Below are 24,528 nucleotides of genomic sequence, written 5' to 3'. Positions count from 1 at the left end.
GAGATTTAGAAATTGTGTGGAGGGAGGCGTGTTGTCAGAGCTGATGTCAATCTTTGACTGTCCATTTACCTAATGCTTTTAATCCCATCTGAAGATGGGCATTGCAATAGAAAGCTGAAGTTCTTTGTTTCCTTTATGTTCCAGAGCGAGGTAGGGATGGAACATCACAAAAGGATGCCTTGCAAGCTCCTAAGACTCCAGTGAACTTGGGCAAAGATAAGGACACTGACAAATTACTCAACAAAGATCGAAAGAAACGCAGGCCAACAACCTCCCCTCCTCCTTCTGCCTATGAAAGAGAAGGGCTGAAGAGATCTGCTCCAGATGAGAGGCAAGCTTCTTTTCTGGTTCCTTCAGCCTTGGACAAAGACTGCTATCAGCCATTTAGTTATTATGCTTCACAGTAGAATTTGTAAATTGGCTGTATCATACGCTGATGTGAACTACTGTTTTGCTTTCTTAAAAAAGGACCAGAAAATGCACCCCATTGATTTTATATAAAGTTTTTCAGGCTCTCGTAGTGTCTCCAAGCAGTTACAGCAAATGAAGTGCTGATGGTACAGGTGCCTAACCTTTTATCCGGGGTCGTCGGGACCAGACACCTGCCGGAATCTTGTTTGGAATCTTCTGGATTTTGGAATCATTTTAAAATGATGATCCCTTTAAGCAAATGCGATGTTTCAAAATTGCACAAAATGGACACGGGGTGTTAAATGAATTTATTCAAATAAAGGCCATAAAAGACCATAATATCGCTAGCATTTTAAAGTAAAACTTCAAAATAAAACTGGCTCAGACATCTGAAACAGTGCAAATGCAGTAAGCACAGGTGATGCTCGACAGGGAGGGGCTCTTATAAAGTGATCATCGCACTAACTAGCGACAGTGAGTGCCACAAAGGGCCACTTATTAGGTGATGATGCCTCAAATTATCAACGCGGAACAAGACGGGATACATGAGACTTGAGCGAGAGTCGGGTCATGTTTGGGGCCAAACATAATCTTTGATGAGCAGACGTCATCGACCCAAAAAAGTGCCAGTTTTCAGAATCTCAAATAAAAGGTTAGGCATCTGTAGAATCAATTTTCACACTGCATGGTCCCATCCCACAAGCTGGCAATGAATCAAGCAACCACATAATTTTTTTTAGTGAGATCCAAAATATAAAGGTCAGATACTGGCTTATTTTACTTTAAATATTCACCCTGCCATTTACTGCAAGTCCCACCCTGTTCTGACTTGAAGTGCAGCACTTCAAACTTGTCAGAGATGAATTCCATTTACTGCTCCTTAGCCCACCAACCCAATTGATGCAAACTTGGATAGCCTTTCATTTACTTAATTATCTGTATCCCTCTGCAAACTCTTTGTGTCTTTCTCAGAAGTGTATACCAACTGTTTATATATTGTCAGCAAATTTGGCTGCAGTAACTTGGTCCCTTCATACTGTGGAGTAAAACACGAGAGTCTGCGAAGATTGTAATTGTAGTAAAAACACGAATGCTGGAGGAACTCGGCAGGTCTTGTAATGTCCATAGGAGATAAAGATATATTAGTGACATTTCAGCCTGGCTTCCACCATCAACTTGGCCATCATCCGCATATCCTCGCTCTTCTTCCCTGGCCCCCTGCACTCCCACACACAAGGACAGGATTTCCCTTGTCCTCACCTTCCACACCAACAGTCTCCCCATCCAACCTATCATCCTCCCACATTTCTGCCACCTACTACGTGATCCCACCACCAGACATATCTTCCCTTCTCTCTTCCTTCTGTAGGGATGGCTCCCTTCGTGACTCCTTCATCATCTCCCTTCCTACAAATCACCCTCTTGGCATCTAATCCTGCGACCACAAAATGTGCTACACTTGCGCTCACACCACCATTCAGAGCCCCAAACAGTTCTTCCAAGTGAATCAGCACTTCAATTGTGAAACTGCGGGGGCCACCTACTGTATCCAGTGCTCCCATTGTGGTCTCCTCTACATTGGAGATACTGGAGGATTGCCTTGTGGAGTGCCTCAGCTCTGTTTGCTGCAATAGCGTAGATCTTCCAGTCACAACTCATTTCAATTCCCTGCCCTATTCCCTTCCCGACTTGTCTGTCCATGGTCTCAAGCACTGCCAGACTGAGACCACTCACAAATTGGAGGAACACCTCGTATTCCATCTTGGAACCCTCCAATTGGATGGCATTGGCATTGACTTCTCCGGTTTCCATTTGCCCCCTCTTCCCCACCCCTCCCCCAATCTTTTCCTTGTCTTCTTTCCACTAGCTCTGTCGTTCTTCCCTTTTCCCTCTGCCCTCTTTCATCGAGCCAAAAACTAGCCCCCTCCCCCTATTAATTCTCTTCTTTCTTCTTTCTTATCCTCCATCATATTCAATTGCACATTTTGACTGTTGGTCTGTACTCCTCCCTTTCCCATCCTTCCCTTTTCACCTGGTTTTTAATATAGATCCCTTGCCTGCTTTTTGCTCCCGTGTTGAAGAAGGCTTCAGGCCCAAAATATCGGTAATATATCTTTACCTCCTATGGATGTTATGAGATGAGCTGAGCTCCTCCAGAATTTCTGTGTTTTTACCCTTCATACATACCAACAGGGTGGATCATTCTAATGAGAATCAGAATTTATTTTCATGACCAAGAAATGAATTTCAGTGTTTTGTGGCAGTATCATAGAGCAAGCATTCATATTATATCCATCTTACGATGTTGCTATAAAAATTAAAATAACAGTGCAGGAGGAAGAAGCTGCTCCTGTGCCGCTGAGTGCTCATCTTTAGGCTCCTGTACCTTTTCCCCATGGTAGCAGAGTGAAGAGGGCGTGGCCTGAGTGGTGGGGGTCTTTGAGGATAGAGGCTGCTTTTTTAAGACGTAGATATCCTTGATGGAGTGAAATCTGGTGCCTGAGATGTCGCAGGCCGAGTTAACAACCCTCTGGAGTTTATTCTTGTCCTTAGAGTTGGCTTCTCCAGACCAGAAAGTGATGCTGCCAGAATGCTCTCTACGGGGCTCTAGGACAGATCCTCAGAGATGTTGACACCCAGGAATTTGAAGTTCTTGCCCCTCGATTAGGATGGCTCGTGTTTCACTGTCTTTCTCCTGAAGTCCACAATCATCTCCTTGGTTTTGTTGATGTTGAGCACAAGGTTGTTGTCGTTACACCATTAACGAGCTGATCTATCTCCCTCCTTTACGCTTCCTCATTGCCGTTTGTGATTCTGCAACAACTGTGGTGTCATTGGCAAACTTGTAATGACATTGGGGTTGTGTCTGGCCACACAGTCGTTGGTGTATAATGAGTATAAGCACTGTGTCAACCTGCTAGTTACTAATTGCCAGTTTGAAAATAGCCCATGTATCTGACATTTCAGCAAGATGGCTATTCCCATATCCTTGTCAATATATTGCCCCTAACCTTTCTGCCTTACTTTTATGAAATGACCTTTTATGTGGCCCCTTATCAATGTCTCTGGAAATCCAAACATTAAAACATCAAATTGGTTTTCCTTTATCAATCCAATTTGTTCCATCCTCAAAAACTTCCTAATACGATTTCCCTTTAATAAAGCATTGTTTATTTTCTTGATAGTTTTTAGGATTTTGTAAATAGCCTGCTTTTACCTCCTTAACAAATGGGTTGGGTTATTTTTCCCATTGTTAAGCTAACTGGGTCTTATTTTCTTGCTTCCTGTCTGCCATTTTCCTGAATACTGGCATGGCATTTGTGCTTTTCTAAAGCTGAGACCGCATCAGAAACCAAGGAATTTTGACAGACTACAACCAATATACCTGCTATCTCAAGAGCTGCCTCCTTGAAGACTCTATGATATACACATCAGGTCATCTGAGAGCCACCCCATATAAGATTCCCTTGAAAATAGCCTGATTGTGTAAAACCATAAGAGATACACTCAGGGAAGGGCTTGGTAAAGGCAATGAAAAACTCCTGTCTATTGAAACACTAATAACATGCATTTTTATAGCTTATGCCATAGCTTGTCCCAAAGTTTTCTACAAATGACATCATACAAAAATTGGGTGAAATAAGTAGTTTTGAAAATGTCTCAAATTAGAGAAGAGATTTCAAGTGGTTTTGGGTGGGAGGTCTGAGCCTTCTTTCCTGGGTGACTCTATTTACTGCAAGAAGCATTGATAGGCAGGAAAGTGGCAGAGGTCACCTAAGTTTACAGGGCAGCAGTTAATAAGACGTACTGAAAACCAGCTTGTTTTCTCTCTTTCCCAGTTCCTATAAACATTCTCAGATCTGAAACGTTAACCACTTCTCTTTCCACAATGATGCCTAGCCTGTTGAGTGATTGCAGCATATTTTGTTTTTATTTAAAACCTCCAGCATCTGCAGTTTTATTTGTTTCTTTATTTTGTAAAGAAATGTGAAGCTCAATCGTAGCTGTAAAGAGGTTCTGTTGCAATTCACAAAGGTACTAGAGAAACTTAACAGGTTATGCAGCATCTTTAGGAAGTAAAGGGTATCCAATGTTTGAATATACTTGATGAAGAACCTAGGACCCAAACGTTGGTTACTCTTGAATTCCTATGGATGCTGCATGACCTGTTTCTCCGCCACCTTTATGAATTGACCTCGACCCAAGCATCTGTGTGCTTTTTTGTTTAATTTTTAACAGGGTTTTTTTTTGCATTTCTTTTACTGAACTGTTTATTATTGTATTTTTATGTTTAAAAGGTATGATGGTACAACACCAGCCAAGAAGAAGAACACCAGAAGTAAACTTTCCACTGAGGAACGAAGGAAACTCTTTGAGCAAGAGGTTGCTCAGAGGGAAGCCCAGAAACAGAACCTATACCTGGTACAGCAGCAACAGATACAACCAATTTGTGTCAGCTCACAGATGCCTTATGATGGTGGAACTTATGCCAACTCTCATCAGAACTTTGCCAGTTACCCACCAGGCTACCCTCTGCAGACTTTTGTTGACCCAGTCAACCCTAATGCTGGCAAAGTACTTCTCCCAACGCCAAATGTTGAGCCTTTGTGCCCACCACAGATGAGCTATGATCATCCCCAGCCATTATTGGGAGAGTCGATGCCAACAGGACACCCTGCAGTCCATCACCTGTCTCCCCAAGTAGATGTCCAAGGACAGCAGTATCTGCCTCAATCTCCCAGTGTTATTTCACAGGATCCAAGCGTGGCTGTGATACAAGTATCAGGCACTCAGGCAACAGGACAGAGCTATGGGGTGTGGGATCCCAATCAGCAGACTCTAGCAGTGCACCAGCAGTATGCCAGTGGGCAGTCACAGACACCAATTTATTATCAAGGGCAGCCATGTCAGACCGTCTACAGCATCTCCTCTCCTTATGGACAAACTACGCAACCAATTGTCCAGGTATTCTTTTCCTTATTTGTCAATCATTGCAGGGAAGGGGAGGAATATGTCAATAGAGTGACGAGGCGAACGTGAATGGAGGTCTTTCTGGTACTAGTCTACATATCTGTCTCTTTTTTTGGCCCTACACTCTCAACCATTTGTTTTTACTTGTTACAGAGTTACACTCAATCAAGTCCTGAATGTGCCCAGGGGCAGCAGTGTTTCCTGACTCATCCACAGAGTTCTGTTACACAGCCAGCAACAGGAATGCTCGTGACGTCATCAGCCACATCTTACCAGCAGCCTGGGCAGCCACAGACTGTACAGCAGGTACATTCCTGTGCTAAAATTAAAATATTGCAGATGAAGGAAATCTGAGATGAAAATGGAAAATGCTGGAAATACTCAGCAATCAGGCCGATTGCTTTTTACTGGAAAGGTCCTGATGAAAAGTTATTCCCTGTGATCAGTTTTTCTCTCTCTTCACAGATTTCACTTGATCTGGTGAAAATTTCCAGCACTTGCTACTTTCATTATGTATCCCTGTGCTGATTAGTTTTGCTATGGCAGCACTCTTCATTTCCCCTGTCTGCTCTTCAGGATCTCTTTGCTCTCTGCCCCAGTTTTGCACAGAAGATCAAGTCTTGAACTACATTCAGAACTGAAGTTTGTGCACAACCTAATGTAGCATTCGGACTTTGGAAGCTACAGATGAAGTTGTTGGCTAACATCAAAGTTATATTCCCACATCAGAATGACAAGGTGCAGGATTGATCCTGGTTCCAAGCTATCCCATTGAATTTCTAAGTTGATATTGATACTTGAAACTGGTGGCCCAGCTGCTGGCTTGAAGGCTCAATCCTGATCTCTGGTGCTTTCTTTGTAGAGATAACAAGTCCTCTCTTTGGATTTTGTCAGGTGCTTTATTTTCTCCCAAGTTCATAAAAATCTTCGTGTAGGTATGTGGCAGAAGAATTTAAAGTTGAGCTTTTGGCAAATGAGAAGGAATCATTAACAGAGCTACAGAGAGAAAAAAAGATAATGGGACTCATGGGATTTGTTCTGCTAATGGACCAAATTGGCTGAATGGCCTATGTCTTAGAAAGTTGATAGAGATTGGGTGATCCATTGTTTATCTTTATACGGCAAAAGTCAATCTTTGTTTTTACTTTTGCCAGCGTATCTCAGTTGACAGGATACAGGCCTAGGGATTATCACACATGATGTAATAACAGAAAACTGATGGATTTCAATACTCTGAAAGACCTTTGTTTGCCCCTGTTTTACCTCTTGAAGATTTTGCTCAAACCTAAGATTTGAATGTGTTGCCCAAGCAATTGGTCTTTGTGCCCATGATATCAAATCATCGCAGGATCCTTATGAGTAGCACATGTTTGATGGTTAGCACAGGTCTGGTGGGCTGAAGGGCCTGCTTGCACGAAGGTGTTCCAAAGGGGAGTTACTTTTTCAAATCAGAAGTGATAGCTCTGACCATCACAGCCCATTGGATGGGCCTGGATTCCTCCAAGACTACAATAACTCAGTCAGTTTCTGAGTTATTTCAGTCAGCCATATGGATAGAAAGTGCTCAGCTGTTACATTTCTAAGTCTTAGTATATCTCAGGCTGTCATTAGCTTGTTTTTTAATTGCTACGTCTGCAATCTCCACCAGGAGTTGATAATCGTCAACAACCTTCTCGATTTGCCACCTCCTTCGCCCCCAAAGCCAAAGACCATTGTGCTCCCTAACAACTGGAAGACGGCCAGGGATCCTGAGGGAAAGATTTACTACTACCACGTAATAACCAGGTTGGTCCTTGTATGAAATCACCCACCCATTGCCCTATTTCTTCCCCAAACCAAATAAAAAAATATAATTTCAAGCTTGTTTATGAGTAAGATGGAAATTAATTTCATATTCACAGTAAAACCCCTGTTATCCATGTTTCAAGCAACCAGCAAAAAAAAATTGTAGAAAATAAATGGGTAAAAAAATGCAGAAATTTAAAATTGGCATACCTTGCCTATAGTTCGCTAATCCATGCGATATGCTATCTCAAGCAGCCAGTAAATTCATTTACCTAGCATCCACCAATCCCTATAGGTATCGGATATCAGGGGTTTTACTGTATGAAGCAGGGATGGTCAACCTATGACACATTCGCGAAAAGTGGTGCAGTAGATGATTAGAAGCGGTGCGTTGCATCAGTGATCATTTTAAAAAGTAAGCCTAATCATGCAAAAAGTATTAACCAAAAACTGATTTGTGGAAAAAAATCTAGAACAGGAATTCAAGTAACTTAGCTAAAAATGGGTATACTGAGATAAATCTAAAACTTAGCAATTATTTTTAGCATGCACATCATTTGGCGAATGTTATCTTCTTTCACATTAATCTGTTTTCAATTTTTTAAAAATGCTCAATGAGTCAAACTAGGAAAGAAGGACTTTTGTTCTGCAGTCGTTTCGTAACTTTTCAATACACATTTGATACTAGTTTGATCCTGAGGCGCCAGGCGTCTGCACCAGCGGTGCGTTACAGGTTTTTGTCAGTCAATTTACAATTGACACTTGTGCGCCATGGACTCAAAAGTGTTAGTAAGGTAAGTAATGTTTATCTTGTTTTTATACTAAATCAATATATCATATAAAAATGCTAAATATGTCTATTTTAACATTTTTACAAGAATTGTTGGGGGGTATAAGAGTTGAATGGTGCATCTGAACTCGAGCGTGAAAAAATTGATGCATGGAATGTAAAAGGATGGCCATCCCTGGTATAAACCAAGGGATGGTTGCAGCTGTTCAGTGGAGATGACTGTCAGGAAGAGATACTTTCAGAGCTATTGTGTCACTGACTAAAAAGAACTTGATTCAATAAGGAGCCAAGTATTTCTTTCAACCAAAATAAATCTTGGAGAGAACATTTTACCAGCTATACAGGCAGTCCCCGGGTTACAAATGTCCAACTTAAGGACAACTCATACTTATGAACGGACTACTGCTCGAATAAGAAGAAAACTATCCACCATTTTAAGTCAGATCATGTTGCCATTAACACTGTGCCTACTTCAAGAAATTGACTCCAGTAGTTTTATATGCATAGAAATGTTAAATATATACTTTATACTAAGACAAACATTTGACTGATGCTAAATAGGAACAGTATGTACCTGTTCCAACTTGCTACAAATTTGACTTAAAGACAGGCTTAGGAATAAATCTCATTTGTAACCCAGGGACTGCCTGTAGTAAAATAAAAATACTGCAGATATTTGGAAAGTAACAAAATTTTGCAAGTACTCACCAAATCAGGCAGTAGTTGTAGCGAGAGAAACAGTTAATGTTTCAGATTCCATCTGAATTGAACAAATTTAGAAATTGGACATGTTTTAAGTGGAAGAGAAGGTGGATATGATGCCTGTGATAGCTGGAGGCCAAGAAAGGGTGAATGACCTCCAAGATGGTGGTACTAACAGGTGGGTGAAGACTTTTTCATTACAATGCCATGTTTGAATGAGAATCAAAAATTATGAGAGGAAAAGAACCACAGGAACTCTGCAATGCAATACACTGCAACTGCTACCAATCTGAAATAATAAAGAATGTTTCTTTTGTTTCTTCCCTCTCCTAAACACCTATGGGAATAGTGGTTTTGAACTGCTACTATTCTCCCAATAAAGATACTCCCCCGGTGCTGTTATGCAGTTCCAGGAGGATTCCTATCCAGTAATGATGAGGGATGTTCTTCCAAACCAGAGTGCAGGTCTGGCAGCAAATGTGCCAAGACAAAATTTGAGTTAAAATCACATCTTAATCACGTCTCTGGCCCTCATACATCCGCTGAACTTTGTTGGAAAGATAGAGAATTGAAGTAATATTCCCTGGAAGCTCAGGGTAACTCTTAAAGCCCTTCACTTAATGTCTATGTGGGAGGTAATGTACCGGTAGTTTATGTTCCAGAATTTTAAAATTTTACAGCACAAGAGGATCATTTTTGAACTAGTTCTGATTACACTGGGCTCTGATGGTTGGATTCTTGCTACTCCAGGATTTGGAGCAGTGTCGTATTGAATTAACCTTACAGTCTCAGAAATGCTATATTTTTTCAATTGATTATTAAGCAATCTTACCATTCATGTTGTGAAGACAGTTATCTGTAGAATAGTGTGAATGATCCCTCAGTCTCCTAATTGATATTTATTTCTCAACCAGCGCCATTGTTGTTTGAATTTGCTATGTCAAATGCTTGACTGTTTACTACATCCTTTATATTTTTTGGTGATAATTGCAGATTGTGGCTGTGAGCGAAAGAAACACCTTGAGTTAAGCTGAGTTTCAGTTCAACTGATTTACTAGTTCAAAATCATGCACTTAAGAAGCCCGTGCTTCCCAGCGACCCTCACTCCCTGAGGGGTGAAAGTGAGGTGGCTTCCAGGCCGAGGCTTTGCCCCACACTGAGAGTCCCTGTGGATGCCGCTGGCCTCGTTTCTTAGCGGTTAGCACTAGAAATGGGCATTCAATGTCTAGGTAAGCTGGTTTTAGATGGTCAATGGTAAAAATCTCCTCCCGGCCACCAATGTTCAGAACACAAATTGTCCCATTACGATGCACCACCCTGAAGGGTTCTTCATGTGGCCACTGCAGGGGTGATCTGTATGCTTCTCAACAAACGAAAACATATTCACTCCATTGAAGGTCCTTGGGCACGAAGGTGGCTGAAGTTGCCCAGTGGACATGTCGCAAAGGAGCTTGCTACCCTTCGGTATGCTGGTATTTCACTGTCCACCTGCTGCGCCTCTACTAACACTGCATAGTCCACCCCTGGAGACAGATGTGTGCACCAGCTGAATGGATGCCCTGACAGCGCGTTGGCCACCACGTTCATCACGGTGATATGCTTGATTGTGGATATGAATTTGGATACGTACAACAGGTAGCACTGTTGGCAGATTGACCACAGATTGGACATTTTGGCAAACATGAAGGTGAGGGGCTTGTGATCTGTGAAGATTGTGAAATCCCTCCTAGGAAATACCTGAAGAACCAGATGACCAGGTACAGGGCCAGCAGTTCTCTTTCGGAACACGCTGTACTTGATCTCTGGAGGTTGCAGTGCCCGCTGAAGAAAGCAAGTGGTTTCCACTGGACTTCAATTAGCTGTTCAAGTACAGCACTGACTGCTGCTTCAGAGGCATCCACAGTGAGAAGCATGGGGACGTCTACCCAAGGGTGGACCAGGAGCGTGGCATTGGCTAAGGCGTTCTTGGTTTGGTCGAAAGCTACCGTTGCCTCCTCTGTCCAGGCTTTGCTGGACATCAAACCAAAAAGGGGATCCGGGCCATCGAGGGAATGAACCGGTGGTAACTCTTAATCCTTCCCAATTCCTGCAGGCCTTTGACTGTGTTGGGCCTGGCAAAATGACAAATGGCTTCCACTTTTACAGCAGAGGAATAGCTCCATGATGGTCAATCCAGTGTCCAAAGAAGTCGATGATGAGTAGGCCAAACTGCCACTTGGTAAGGTTGATTAGCAGGCCATAGTCACTGAGGCAACAGTAGAGCAGACGCAGATGTGCCAATTGCTCCTGGCAGGAGTGGCTGGCTACCAGGTTGCCATCTAGGTGGAAGAAAAGAAAGAGCAGATCCTGCCCTACTGTGTCCATGAGGCGCTGGAAGGTCTGCACTGCGTTAAGGCCGAAAAGCATCCTACAGAATTGGAATAGTCCAAACAGGGTAATGATGACCATCTTTGGAATATCATCTGGATGGACAGGGAGATGATGATACCCTTGAACCAGATAAATCCTTAAAAAGATACGTGTCCAATGCAGGTCGGCCATGAAGTCCTGAATGGCAGGTCTATCAGAGATGGTTACGTCATTCAGCCTCCTATAGTCACCACACAGCCTCCATCCTCCCGTGGACTTGGGCGTCATATGGAGCAGGGGGGCCCATGGGGTATCTGAATGCCACACAATCCACATCTCCTCCATTTTGTTAAACTTTTTGTGAGTCGGAGCTTGTCTGGAGGTAGCCTCCAGGCCCGGGTGTACAGGGGTTGTCCCTGTTTGGAAATATAGTGTATCACGCTGTGTTTGGAGGGCTGCTGTGAAGAACTGCAGCATGATGATGGATGGAAACTCCTACAACAACCTGGCGAACTTGTGCAAATATTTGAGAGAGTCCAGGCATGGAGCTGGCAATTTGGCCTCACCGAGAGAGAAGGTCAGGAATGTCTTTGCTTCGACCAGCCATCGTTCCTTCAGATCCACGACCACACAGTGTGCGCAAAGTGAGTCTGCACCCAGCAGACTCACCATGGCCAACATAAACGTCCATGTGCACGGCTGGAACCGAATTGCAAGGTGATAGTCCTCATGCCTTGGGTGCGGCTGTGGGCTGCCGTAAGCTCCGGTCCAGCCCTTCTGGTTCAGCTATCGTGTTTCGAGGAGGGGAAGGACACTGATTTCTGCTCCCGTGTCTACCAGGAATCTGCGCCCGGCGTGTCTGTTCCAGATGTATAGGAGGCTATCACAGTGGCCAGCCACCATATCTATCAGCAACGGCTTTTTCGTTTCCCTGGAATGAGCATGGCGGTCAGCATCAGCGGGCCCTGGATCCCCACTTTTGATGGTTAAAAACACTAAAACTCAAAAATGGTGTCGTCTCTTGGTGCGGACTTCGTAGGTTTTGCTGTTGGGATGCAGTGTGCCTGGGCTTTCGGTCATGACGTAGCATTAATCCTGATGCTGTCTCCGCCATTTTGTTTATCGTGCCACAGAATGTCCACGCGGGCAGCCACCTTTTGCAGGTTGGAGAAGTGCTATTTGCTAGTAGGAGGTGGGGGTCCTCCAGCATCTTCTCCAAAAAGATCTGTTCAAAGAGTAGGCACAGCTTATGGCCATCTGCTAATGCCAGCATGTCAATCATCAGGGCTGATGGCACGCGGTCGCCCAGGCTGTCCATATGGAGCAACTGCGTGGCCTATTCACAGCGTGAGAGGCCGAATGTGCTGACCAACAGAACCTTGAGTGCTTCATACCGGCCAACCTCCAGGTGCTTTTGCAGAAAGATGATTGCTCGGCCCGATATTTCCTGGTCAAGAGCAGCACCACGTAGTAGTATCTGGTCTCATCAGAGATAATGTTCCTGACCTGAAACTGGGCCTCTGCTTGTTGAAACCAGACGAGGGGCTGAGTGGTCCAGAAACTTTGCAGTTTAAACAGAACTGCATTCTGAAGAGCTGAGCCATTCACGTTGTCCATGTCAATTGTATCGGGTTCAAATCCTGTTGGACCAATGTGGCTGGCATGCCTCTGCGAGTGAAAGAAATACACCGAGTCAAGCAGAGTTTGTTTAAATGATTTACTAGTTCAAAATCACACACTTAAGAAGCCCATGCTTCCCAGTGACCTTCATGCCCTGCGGGGTGGAAGTGATGTTGGCTTCCAGGCCAAGGCTTTGTCCTGCATTGAGAGTTCCAATGGATGCCACTGTCTGTGGACCCACCCACGAACGCTGGAGCCGGTTTGCTTGCAGCGTGGGTGAGCTGCCACATGATAATAGATACTTTTTTATTTCTGCAAAGTCTCAGAACAGTGTAGTCCCTTTTGGCCTCCCTTTTTCCATCATTCACAATCTCAGTTCTTGTGATCTCTGCTCAACCATCCATTCAGAAGTAAAATAGTACTTTACCCTTATGTTCCTCAGTCTTGGCACAGCTTCAGAAATTCTTGTACGTTTGTTGGTCACCATTCCCAAAATTCTTTCCAATCTCCTGATCACATACTGGAGTGTCTAAGACTTGGTAACTGAAAGTCCTGTCCAAATCTTTCTTCAGGCAAACGCAGTGGGACCCTCCATTATGGGATGGAGGCAGTGATGACATAAGCGTGGGTCACGAAGCCGAAATGGATCTGGGTACACCCACATACGATGAACATCCAGCCAAGGTATTTGTTTTTGCTACTGAAATGAGGTGGGGGGGAATATCTGAATATATGAAATTTTCACAGTAAGCTGAAATTATTTTTTCATCTAATGCAACACTTAATGATGTTTCCTATCCAGTGACACTACCCTTATCACTCTGTGTCATGTCCTCCCCAACATCACCAGTGCACTCTAGATCCTTCATACCCTGTAATTGTGCCCATATCTACCATTGTTTCTCTCCATTAACATTCAATTAAGCTTCTAGAGTGCTGGTATTATCGTGTTTCTTTGACCTTGGGGCCAAGAGAGTGACATCCTTTCATTGAGGGGATGTCTTAATGGCATTTTGCTTGTTGAACTTTAGGATCCAATGATCACTGATCGACACGGGCCAGATGGTAGCGGAGATGGGACACCCAACTCTTACAGTCAGGTGCGTGAAAGTGTATATTATGTTAGTGTGTGTATGTTGATGGGGAAGGATTCAGAGTATTCATTTTCATTATAAACAAGAGGTCAGTCATGCCGTTTCACTTACCTCCTTTTATCTAAATGTGTTCATACATTGGTCTCACGGGCACTTTTTTTTTTAATGTGCCCTAAATTTCAAACATACCATTTCAAGTACTTGGTCTCTAGCACTAGCTCTCTGCATCACTCCTTCCTTTGTGTAATGTTAAAAATGTTGTCTTGTACTTGGTATATTAGTGTAATTTTGAAATGAAAAACTCGTTGACTAAAAAAGCATCTATAATTATCCTTCAATAAATAAATAATTTAAAAATAGACAAGCTATATGGTGTTTAGAAATCTCAACTAATTGAATTAGTTTGACAAATCGTATGGCTGGAGAGTTCAGGTTTGTTAATTACACATGCCTCGTGGCAGAAGAGCCATCTTTTGCAAAGGAAACTGACCATCCTTCCCTGTATGGACGCTATGTACCTCCAGTTCCAAGCTAAGAAAGTTGACTCGAAACAATCTTCTGGAATAATCAAGGAAATTTTATTTAATAAAACAACAAAATTATACATCCTAAACATCGTGACCCAGAATTCAAGCTTACAATAGCTTCCTTGGGTGTAAAAAGTTGTTGAAATTCTTAAAAGATAATGGGTGAGTTCATGTTTCAACTACCTTGCTAATTGTGTCCTTTCACCCTTGGATGAAAGCTTTGCTGACATATACAAGCAAAATGCCCACATTGATACAGAAGCAAAAACTGAACTGTCTTTGCTTGAAAGCAATGCTTGTGTTCCTCAGTCAAATGAAAGATTTTAAAAAATGCTCTCCAATTCTGCCTTCCAGGTGATATTCCAGCTATTTCCATTAAATATTATTTTTGGTGGTGATTGCTGATGGCTGTTGAGCTCTAACCACTGGGTCACCCCCTAACCCCTCCTCCATTTCTTTGAAATTATTGAGGCTACTGAAGTTATAGCTCCCTGTTTTTTTTCCCCATGCATAAATCAAAAAGAGGTTATGGGCAGCTCCTCCTGTTGGATACTGTGCCCTGCAATTGTCGTGCTATCAACTCATAGCTTCTCTGTAGAGGACTTGAAGTCAAATCCTCCTACAGTGGTGTGCTTAAAGGAGGGGGACAGCAGGCCAGTGACATCTGGGTTTCACAGTGCTTTCAACACCAAAAAAATGTTAAGTTTGAAACATTGCATATTGTAATAATGATATAAACTGGTGATGTCAATTGAGACAAGTTCAAGTCCCAGGGTACAGAGCGGTGAAGGGCAGAAAAGGGAGGTATGGAGCAGTGCACAAAGGTACTGTAGAAACTCAGCAGGTCATGCAGCATCCATAGGAAGTAAGGATCTTGGCCCTTCATCAGGTATAAGCATAAACAGGCAGGCACCTGAAGGTGCAGGTATGCTTGGTATCCAGACTTCAGGGAGGTTGGCATCAGGATAACTCCATGGAAGAACATGCAGGAATTAAAATCGATGAAAGGATATGATGAATAAGAACTCGGACCTTTTTATTTGCTGAGTGCTGTTGGAGCTACCAGAGCAATCTGGTGGAATTCCATTGTAATTTGGAAATTCAGCTCCAGTTTGGTTTTTGCTGCATTTTTATTTTGAAGTTATCAAAACCCACTCATTTTCCCATTACAGTCTTCCAAGAAAAAGCCTAAAACTGCAGAGGCTGACACTTCAAGTGAGCTTGCCAAGAGGAGTAAAGAGATGTTCAGGAATGAGGTATGTGCACAGCATAAAGTTCAGCTTTGACCTTCCCATTTCATTTTACACATTCCTCTCATCCACCTCCTTTCCCTTGTCATGCATTATAGTATAAAGAAATTCATAGAACACTACGACAAGGAAACAGGCCATTGGCCCATCTAGTCTGTGCCAGACTATTATTCTGCCTAGTACCATTGACCTGCATCTGGACGATAGCACTCCATACCCTTCCCATCCATGACTAATCCAATTTTTTCCTAGGTTTCAAAATCAACCCAGCATTCACCATTTCTGCTGGCAGCTTGTTCCACACTCTCACCACTCTCTGCATGAATGCAGGCAAAAGGCAATAAACTTTGTGAAGGACTCCACACACCCCTCATGTAAACTTTTCTCCCTTCTGCCATCTGGTACAAGGTACCATAGCACTCAAGTCCTTATGTCCAGATTGGACCACAATTTTTCTCCAAGTTATCAGGCTCCTGAATTCCCAGAACATATGTGGATAGTGTACCATGGACTTTTACTGTATATGTTGTGATATTTTCATGTGTTTAACTTCTATTCTAACTTGTATTTATGTAAATATGCTCCGTGGTCCTGGAGAAACAATATTTCGTCTTTACCATGTGAATGTGGTATGAACGATAAATAAAGGTGACTTGACATGAAGAAGATGTTCCTCCTTAACATCTCACCTTTCACCCTTAACTCATATCCTCTAGTTCTTATCTCACATAACTTCAGTGGAAAATCCTGCTTGCATTTACTCTGTGTATAGCCCTCATAATTTTGTATACCTCTATCAAATCTCTCATTCTTCTGCACTCCAAGCAATAAAGTCTTAATTTAACCTTTCCCTGTAACTCGGTTCCTCAAGTCCCGGCAACATCTTTGAAACTCTCCTCTGCACTCTTCTGATCTTATTGCTATCTCTCCTGCAGTTAGGTGACCAAAACTGCACACAATACTCCAAATTTAGCCTCACCAATATCTTGTACAACTTTACCATAGCATCTCAACTCCTATACACAAAATCTACTTTGATTTATAAAGGCCAATATGCCAAAAGCTCGTATAATCCTATCTACCTGTGACGCTACTTTGGGGGAATTATGGATCTGTATTCCCAGATCCCTCTGTTCTACTATACCTTTCATTGGCCTACCATTTACCATATATGTCTTACTATGGTTAATCCTCCCAAGATGCAACATGTCACACTTGTCCACATTAAATTTCATTTGCTATTTTGCAGCCCATATTTCCAGCTGGTCCAGATCCTGCTGCAAGCTTGTGATCCTTCCTCACTGTCCACTACTCCCACAATCTTTGTGTATTCTGCAAAACTGCTGATCCAATTTACCACATTATCATCTAGATTGTTGATATGGATGATAAACAACAATAGTTCTAGCACTGATCCCTGAGGCACATCACCAGTGATAAGCATCCAGTCAGAGGCAATCAACCACAACTGCTCCTTGGCTTCTGCCACAAAGCCATTGTCTAATCCAATTTACCTCTTCATCCTGAACACTGAGCAACTGAACCTTTTTGACCAACCTCCCATGGAGGACTTTATCAAAGGCCTTACTAAAGTCCATGTGGTCAACATTCATGTCTTTCCTCACTACTGTCAAGAAGAACAATTGTGTGTGTGTGTGTGTGTGTGCATGCATATGTGTGTATACATTTACATCCGGTACCGCACAGATGGGAGTCTCTTCAATCTGAGACGCCTGCAAGCTCACACCAAGACACAAGGGCAACTTGTCCGTGAACTATTCTTTGCAGACGATGCCGCTTTAGTTGCCCATTCAGAGCCAGCTCTCCAGCGCATGACGTCCTGTTTTGCGGAAACTGCCAAAATGTTTGCCCTGGAAGTCAGCCTGAAGAAAACTGAGGTCCTCCATCAGCCAGCTCCCCACCATGACTACCAGCCCCCCCACATCTCCATCGGGCACACAGAACTCAAAACAGTCAACCAGTTTACCTCGGCTGCACCATTTCATCGGATGCAAGGATCGACAAAGAGATAGACAACAGACTCGCCAAGGCAAATAGCGCCTTTGGAAGACTACACAAAAGAGTCTGAAAAAACAACCACCTGAAGAAACACACAAAGATCAGCGTGTACAGAGCCGTTGTCATACCCACGCTCCTGTTCGGCTCCGAATCATGGCTCCTAGAACGCTTTCATCAGCGCTGTCTCCGTTCCATCCTCAACATTCATTGGAATTACTTCATCACCAACATCGAAGGACTCAAGCTGGCAGAGTCCGCAAGTATCGAATCCATGCTGCTGAAGACCCAACTGTGCTGGGTGGGTCACGTCTCCAGAATGGAGGACCATCGCCTTCCCAAGATCGTGTTATATGGCGAGCTCTCCACTGGCCACCGAGACAGAGGTGCACCAAAGAAGAGGTACAAGAACTGCTTAAAGAAATCTCTTGGTGCCTGCCACATTGACCACCGCCAGTGGGCTGATATCGCCTCCAACCGTCCATCTTGGCGCCTCACAATTCGGCGGGCAGCAACCTCCTTTGAAGAAGACCGCAGAGCCCACCTCACTGACAAAAGACAAAGGAGGAAAAACCCAACCCCAACCAACCAATTTTCCCTTGCAATCGCTGCAACTGTGCCTGCCTGTCCCGCATCGGACTTGTCAGTCACCAACGAGCCTGCAGCAGACGTGGACATACCCCTCCATAAATCTTCGTCCGCGAAGTCAAGCCAAAGAAAAAAAAGACATGCAGCTATATAATGCTAAACAGCCAAATGAATCAGTTATTTATCTCATTGTTTGATAGGTGTTAAATAGGTCTTCGTATCACTCCTTAAATACAGGATTTGTCATCTATCTGAATGCTGTGTGTTAAATTTAATATGCATGAATGACTTCAACATTTCCTTAATGATTGTTCATTAAGTATAATTAATTGTATGCAAAGTTAAGTCCCGTGAAGTATCATAGGAGTGCTTTATAAACATTTTAAACTGCCCATTTTAAACTTTTTCTATCCATATATTTATTTGTAGCATGGGTTAAAGCAGGCAGCCATGTTAAGAAGATGGTATTAGACTGAATTAAGAAGCAGTTCAATTGTGGAACCATTTATACTGTTTAAGTGTTATCATGGTATATATTTTGGACCTTTTTCTTCATTGTACTGTTTTTATTATAAAACATAATTTTAAAAATTGAAAAAGAAAGATTCTTTACAACTTTCTCTAACTATGCTGCTACTTTCAGGGATCTTTGGAAATACACCTGGGCCTTCTATTCCTCAGTTCTCCTTGGGCCCCCCTCATTTATTATGTTTGTACATCCTTATTTAACCTCCCAAAATACATCAATTTGTACTTACAAGACTAAATTGTGCCTGCCATTACTCTGCCCAATTTATCAGTTGATCAATATTTTTCCATATCCTGAGATAGTCCTTTTCTTTATACACAACTTCTAATTGTACCTAAGCCATTAAGGTCTACACCATTGCGTGGCCAGATCCAGCTCCAACAGAGTCATTAAGTTTACAGATGACACAACAGTCTCGGCCTCATCAGCAACAATGATGAGTCAAAATAGAGAGGTGGGAAATCTCGTGAAATGGTGCGAGAATAACAGTCTGAGTCTTAACATGGTCAAGACCTTCAAGAGGACCAGGGACGACTACCTCTGCCACACACAAATAGCTCAGTAGTGGAGGGCACAAAGTTCACTTAAGAAGTGACCTAGACAAGTAACATCTCCTCACTTGTTAGGAAGGTACAACAGTGACTGCACTTACTTAGAAGGCTGAGGAGGGCAAGACTACCGGACACCATTCTGTCAAATGGATGGCTGCAGCACAGTGTGGTACAATTGCAGTGGAGGATCTGAGGCCAATCCATAGGCTCATTAAGCCAGAGAGGATCACTGGAGTCGCCCTTCCCTTCTCCCCACCCCCCCTTCCCAGAGATGTGATATTTTTTCTTCAGTCCCATTTTACCTGTTTCCTTCTTTCCAGATCTCACAGTTCATTGTTCTGTGTCTGAATCCCTACCGGAAGCCTGATTGTAAGTTAGGAAGAATCGTAGCAACAGAAGACTTTAAACATCTGGCTCGAAAGGTAAAGACACAAGAAGTTTATTTTTCCTGTTTTATGCATTTTTTTTTCCTGAGGCCTCAGTTAGAAAACTACATGTCACAGGGGCAATTGGTAAAGGTACGTTCCAATAAGGGGGTAGATTTCATCAATAACTCAGCACCCGATGCTGAGTTAACTAACATCAACCTGAGTTGTAGATGGGCTGCAGGTGCTCTTACTGACTTAAAGTGGGATGGGAAAGGGGATGAACTTGCATAAAAAGCATCAAATCAAGTTGGCTGAAATAAACCATGTAGCCATGCAGTCTTCTGGCTCCCATTTTCAAGAATGTGCCCCTTGACACCTGCTCATTGTCTTTTGGCCTCTTCCCACTTGCCCTCAGCTCACCTGCACATCCCATGCCCCAGATGCCCTTTCACCTCCATCATGCCCACCCTGCTGCTCCCTTTCCCCCTTGTTCATTATCTTCTGCCCCCTACCACCACCTCAGCTCCACTCCCTTAGCCTCTCCTTCTCCCTCAAATACCCTGCCACTGAGTCCCCACATCTCTCACTTTTTTTTCTCTGTCTCCCTCATGTAGTTGACTCATGGTGTCATGAACAAGGAGCTGAAACAATGCAAGAATCCTGAAGATCTGGAGTGCAATGAAAATGTGAAGCATAAAACCAAGGAATACATCAAGAAGTACATGCAGAAATTTGGTGCTGTTTACAAGCCGAAAGAAGAACCAGACGTTGATTGAATGATAAATCCCACCCACCCCCCCCCCCCCCCATTCCCCCTCCCACAGACCTGTCTTGCCCTCGAGCAAAAAACATGTGAATCTATAAGTAGCTTCTCAATCTCCTCATAGCTATCTGTATTATACTGTTTTAATGCATATGTGAATATATTGAGAAAGCAATGAAACCACTTCTAGTTAACTTTACCCCATTCACGTTGATAATTACATTTTTGAGGGGGAGAGGTTGTGGGATTGTGTGGATTTCATCATTCTCCCTCTTTTACTGTGTAAATACTATAATATTGGTTAGATATCAATTCAGTCTGACTGTATATCACTGACAGTCAGCAAAGAACTGTCATACTTTAAAAAAAAAGAATCATTTTACTGTATTAAATTTTTACGGACTTTTTTATGTAAAGAAAATGTTTAAAAAACTTCTTTTGCTTACAATTTAATGTCTGCAAAAAGAGAATTGTGACAATGAGTGTTCTGGAAAAGTTTTAAAACTGTTTTTGTTTTTTTTTTAAAAAAAACTTGTGCAAAACTATCTGTGACTAGTACTGACTTAAAGGTTGTTGTTTTTGTTTGGATAGCAGACGGTGGTGTTAATTCACTAAGTAAAGAAAAACTAGTGTCTGGTTAAACAAAACAAATGAATTTTAATTGGGATCATCCGTTCTCTTCCCACCCCCTTTCAAAAACTGCAGTGAGAATCTAGGCCAGAAAAGTTGAGGCTTCCTCCATCTCTGGTTTGGGGTTGGTTAGGAGCTCATTGGTGTTAAAGATTATGCTTTTGGTGGAGTTGGGAAATGACAAACGCTTGAGCAAGCTTCTGGCTCCTGTGACTACCTTGTGCACCCACCTTCCTCTCGACCACCCTCCCCCTTAAATCTCCTTCAAACAGAAAGAGATAGTGTGAGAATAGAATTTGAGCCTTATGATGCCATCCTGCAATAATCTACTCTGTTGGTACTGACAATCCAGATTCACAGGTGTGAATGGCCTCTTGAGGCAACTTCTTTGGACACAAGAACCCTTGCTTAAATTGAAGTGATTTTTGGAAGAAGTGGTGGGAACAAGAGATGATGGCATTAACTGTAAATTTATCTTCAGGAGTCCCAATTCAATTATTTGACTTGCTCCCAGAAATCAGTGTCATTGTTTTAAGCACTAAAATTGGGTGTTGGTAAAAATTTACAGAAACTCTTCCCCACCCACTCCCTGCTGCTGCCAACCTTGCACCACACCATGAACCGAACTTTCAACTCTTGTGCGATCCATAATAGATTTGTTGCTCACTCATAGCTTTTACTATCAGAGTTGATAGTAAGGAGTTTATAATGAATAGTTGAGTCTTACTAGCCATCACTGTTACCCTCACTGCAACAGTTTTAAGTTCAGCCCAAAATACAATAACCTCAGACCTATCTTGCTGTTTAAAAGAATGTTTGATTGATTTAAAAATATTTTTAATTATTAATTGAAAGCCCCTGACTGAGGAATGGTAGGGTAGCAGGATAGATTCATTAACTATTTAGAGGCTGGTAGAAAAACTTTGAAAGAAACGTCCAGTTTGAAAAGCAATTTAATTCTGTACTATAGGACAATGATTTTTTTTTAAGTAGAACAACAGTTCCCCGAGTATTTCTGAAATTGTTAAGCAGCTATGGAAAACATTCTTGCAAGGAGAGGTTCTGACTCCTAATAATGATTTGCCGCTGCATGTTTTCACTGTCTCACTCACTCTCTGACTTTCTGGAAAATGGGTTCAGTGGGTGCTCTCTGCTAAGTGGCTTGTGCGTTTGTAATTTTACAACTGGCAGAGATTTCACTTGGTGCTAGGAGCTGGAAATTTGCAGGGATGAATGTCGTGTATTTTTAAAAGTAAAAAAAAGTATACATTGTTTGAAATCTGCTTTGGAGTCTTCCTTTTAAATAAATAGTTTGTTTTTTATATCTATATATATCTATATATATAGATATAATATACAGGGTTAAAGTCATACTCTTGTAAATTGAATTCTGTCGGAGAGTTAAGATGGGTCAGATGAGGAACTGGTATGATCATTGAAGAAACAGTAAACTACAGGTTAGGGACACATGAGAGGACCTAACTGGAAAGTAGAGATTAATCAATGCTCTCATTCAATGTTACTGCTTTCTAAAGTTTCGCGTTGAATAACTCAAATTCTGCAAGTTTGAAAGGAAATAATTTTGCATAGATTCACTTGCCTGTCATGAGAGTTCCATTTATCTTCTCCACGTGGCCCATATTTATTTGGTTGACAAGCTATTCTGTTTTATCTACATTTTCTAGACCTTTTCTCATTGTTTACTTGCATTTACATTTTCTGTGCAGTGTGATTGTTTTATGCTAGCTCTTCTCGCTGTCACCCAGGCTTTCTCTCCATGCAATTTCCTTCCAATCTCTTGAACCCTCCTCCCTTCTATTTAGTTTAAGACTCTGTCCACAGTCCATCACAGTTCATTTGGAGCCCATCCTCTTCCCCAATACTGGTGCCGATTTACCATGGAATGGAACCCACCACGCCAATCCTTGAGCCCCGCATTTAACTCTAATCTTCTTGGCCCTGTGCAAATTTGCATGTGTCTCGAAGTAATCCAGAGATGAACGCTTTTTCGATTCTACTTTTTAAATTAGACCCCAGCTCTTCAAATTCGCTTTGCAGAACCTCTTCCCTGGTTCTACTTACATCGTTGGTACTTACATGGACCATGGCAACTGTTTTTTATTCCCCCTCCCAATGCAAATTCCTCTGCAAGTCAGATAAGATGTCCCAAGCCCAGGGACTAGGCAGGCAACACAGCCTTGAGGATGCTCTATCCCCGCAACGGAGAACTTTGTTTATTCTCCTAACTATACTATCCCTGATTGTGAATACATTTCTCTTTCCCCCCCCCCCCCTCTTGAATGGCTCCCTGAACACCATGGTGCCACTGTTAGGTTGCTCATTCTACAGCCCCCACTCTTATCCACACAAGCAGTAAGAATCTCGGACTTGTGAGGCAAGATCAAGGGCAGAAGCTCCTTCAGCACAGTCTCTTGGATCCCACTACCTGCCTCCTTGCAGTCACACCCTCTTATATCCCTGACCACAAGCCGAATTTGAGGCAGCTATTCTAATGGTTGTGACTGCCTTCTGAAACGGTGTCCAGGTACCTCTCCCCCTCCCCGATGTGTCGCACTGTTTGAAGCTTATATTCCAGGTCATCAATTTTGAGCCTGAATTATTTGAGTAACCAACACTTGCTGAAGACGTAGTCAAGAACCACAACGGGGTCCACCAGCTTTCACATCATGCAGCTACAACACATCACTTGATCCTGCATGCCTACTTTATTTAATTACCTCTAATTTGGTGACATTTATATAACCACTACAAAACCTTTACCTGCGCATCCTTATCAAAGCCTTGAGCCAAGGCTTAAGTTCCTACACTTACACTGTCCTCACACACACTTGCTGCTCTACTCTATCTCTACTTTTATTGGCTTCTGGTCCTGTGTGTAATTCTCTCATTCTGCTGGGCATTGCTCTGCTTCGTGCTACTCCCCTTTTAAATGCACCAAAAACAAAGCCCAGCTCCCGACTCTCACCAGTTGGTGAGTAGTGGCTCCACTTCGATGAGTTTCGAAAAGGTTTGGATTTTTACTCCTCAAAAAACATGGTTTCCCTTCGACCACCAACAACTTGACCCTCATTCACATATCTTCCACTACTTGTACATCCGCCCTGGCCCCCTTCGCCCTCACACACAAGGACAGGATTCTCCTTGTCTTCACCAACTATCCTCACTAACATACCATCCTCCACCATTTCTCCCATCTCCTATGTGATCCCACTGCCAGACACCTTCCCTCTCCGCCTTCCACTGGTATTGACTCCTCCATGAATCTCATCCACTCCTGTCCCACTAATTGCCCCCTTGGCACCTACCCCTGTGACTGCAGTAGGTGTTGCACTTGCACCCACACCTCCTCCCTCACCACCATTTAGGAAGACTTCACCTGTGAATCTGCAGGGGTCATCTACTGCATCCGGTGCTCCTGTTGTGGTCAGAGAGCCTGATACTGTGGGATCACTTTGTTGAGCACCTTGCCTCTGCCCGCTGCAATAGCAGGGATCTCCCAGTGGCCATACATTTATTTCAATTCCCTTGCTAACTTGTCTGTCGTGGTCTCATGTACAGCCAGA

The 24,528-nt window shown here is 42.8% G+C and overlaps 1 protein-coding gene across 1 annotated transcript in view; it reads left to right on the top strand.

Moving 5' to 3' along the window:
• setd2 (SET domain containing 2, histone lysine methyltransferase) overlaps positions 1–22,223 on the top strand; it is a 138,067-nt gene extending 115,844 nt beyond the window's left edge. Inside the window, exons 15-23 of the mRNA XM_069922090.1 lie at positions 145–331; positions 4,710–5,376; positions 5,536–5,688; positions 7,031–7,167; positions 13,201–13,312; positions 13,660–13,728; positions 15,422–15,505; positions 19,504–19,605; positions 20,166–22,223. Coding sequence (XP_069778191.1) covers positions 145–331; positions 4,710–5,376; positions 5,536–5,688; positions 7,031–7,167; positions 13,201–13,312; positions 13,660–13,728; positions 15,422–15,505; positions 19,504–19,605; positions 20,166–20,327 — 1,673 coding nt within the window. The 3' untranslated portion in view covers positions 20,328–22,223. The remainder of the gene's footprint in view (positions 1–144; positions 332–4,709; positions 5,377–5,535; positions 5,689–7,030; positions 7,168–13,200; positions 13,313–13,659; positions 13,729–15,421; positions 15,506–19,503; positions 19,606–20,165) is intronic.
• The last annotated feature ends 2,305 nt before the right edge of the window (positions 22,224–24,528 follow it).

The sequence above is a fragment of the Narcine bancroftii genome, chromosome 2 (genome assembly GCF_036971445.1).
Source record: "Narcine bancroftii isolate sNarBan1 chromosome 2, sNarBan1.hap1, whole genome shotgun sequence".
In the NCBI taxonomy this organism is placed as follows: Eukaryota; Metazoa; Chordata; class Chondrichthyes; order Torpediniformes; family Narcinidae; genus Narcine; species Narcine bancroftii.
This window is presented reverse-complemented; position numbering and strand designations above follow the sequence as displayed.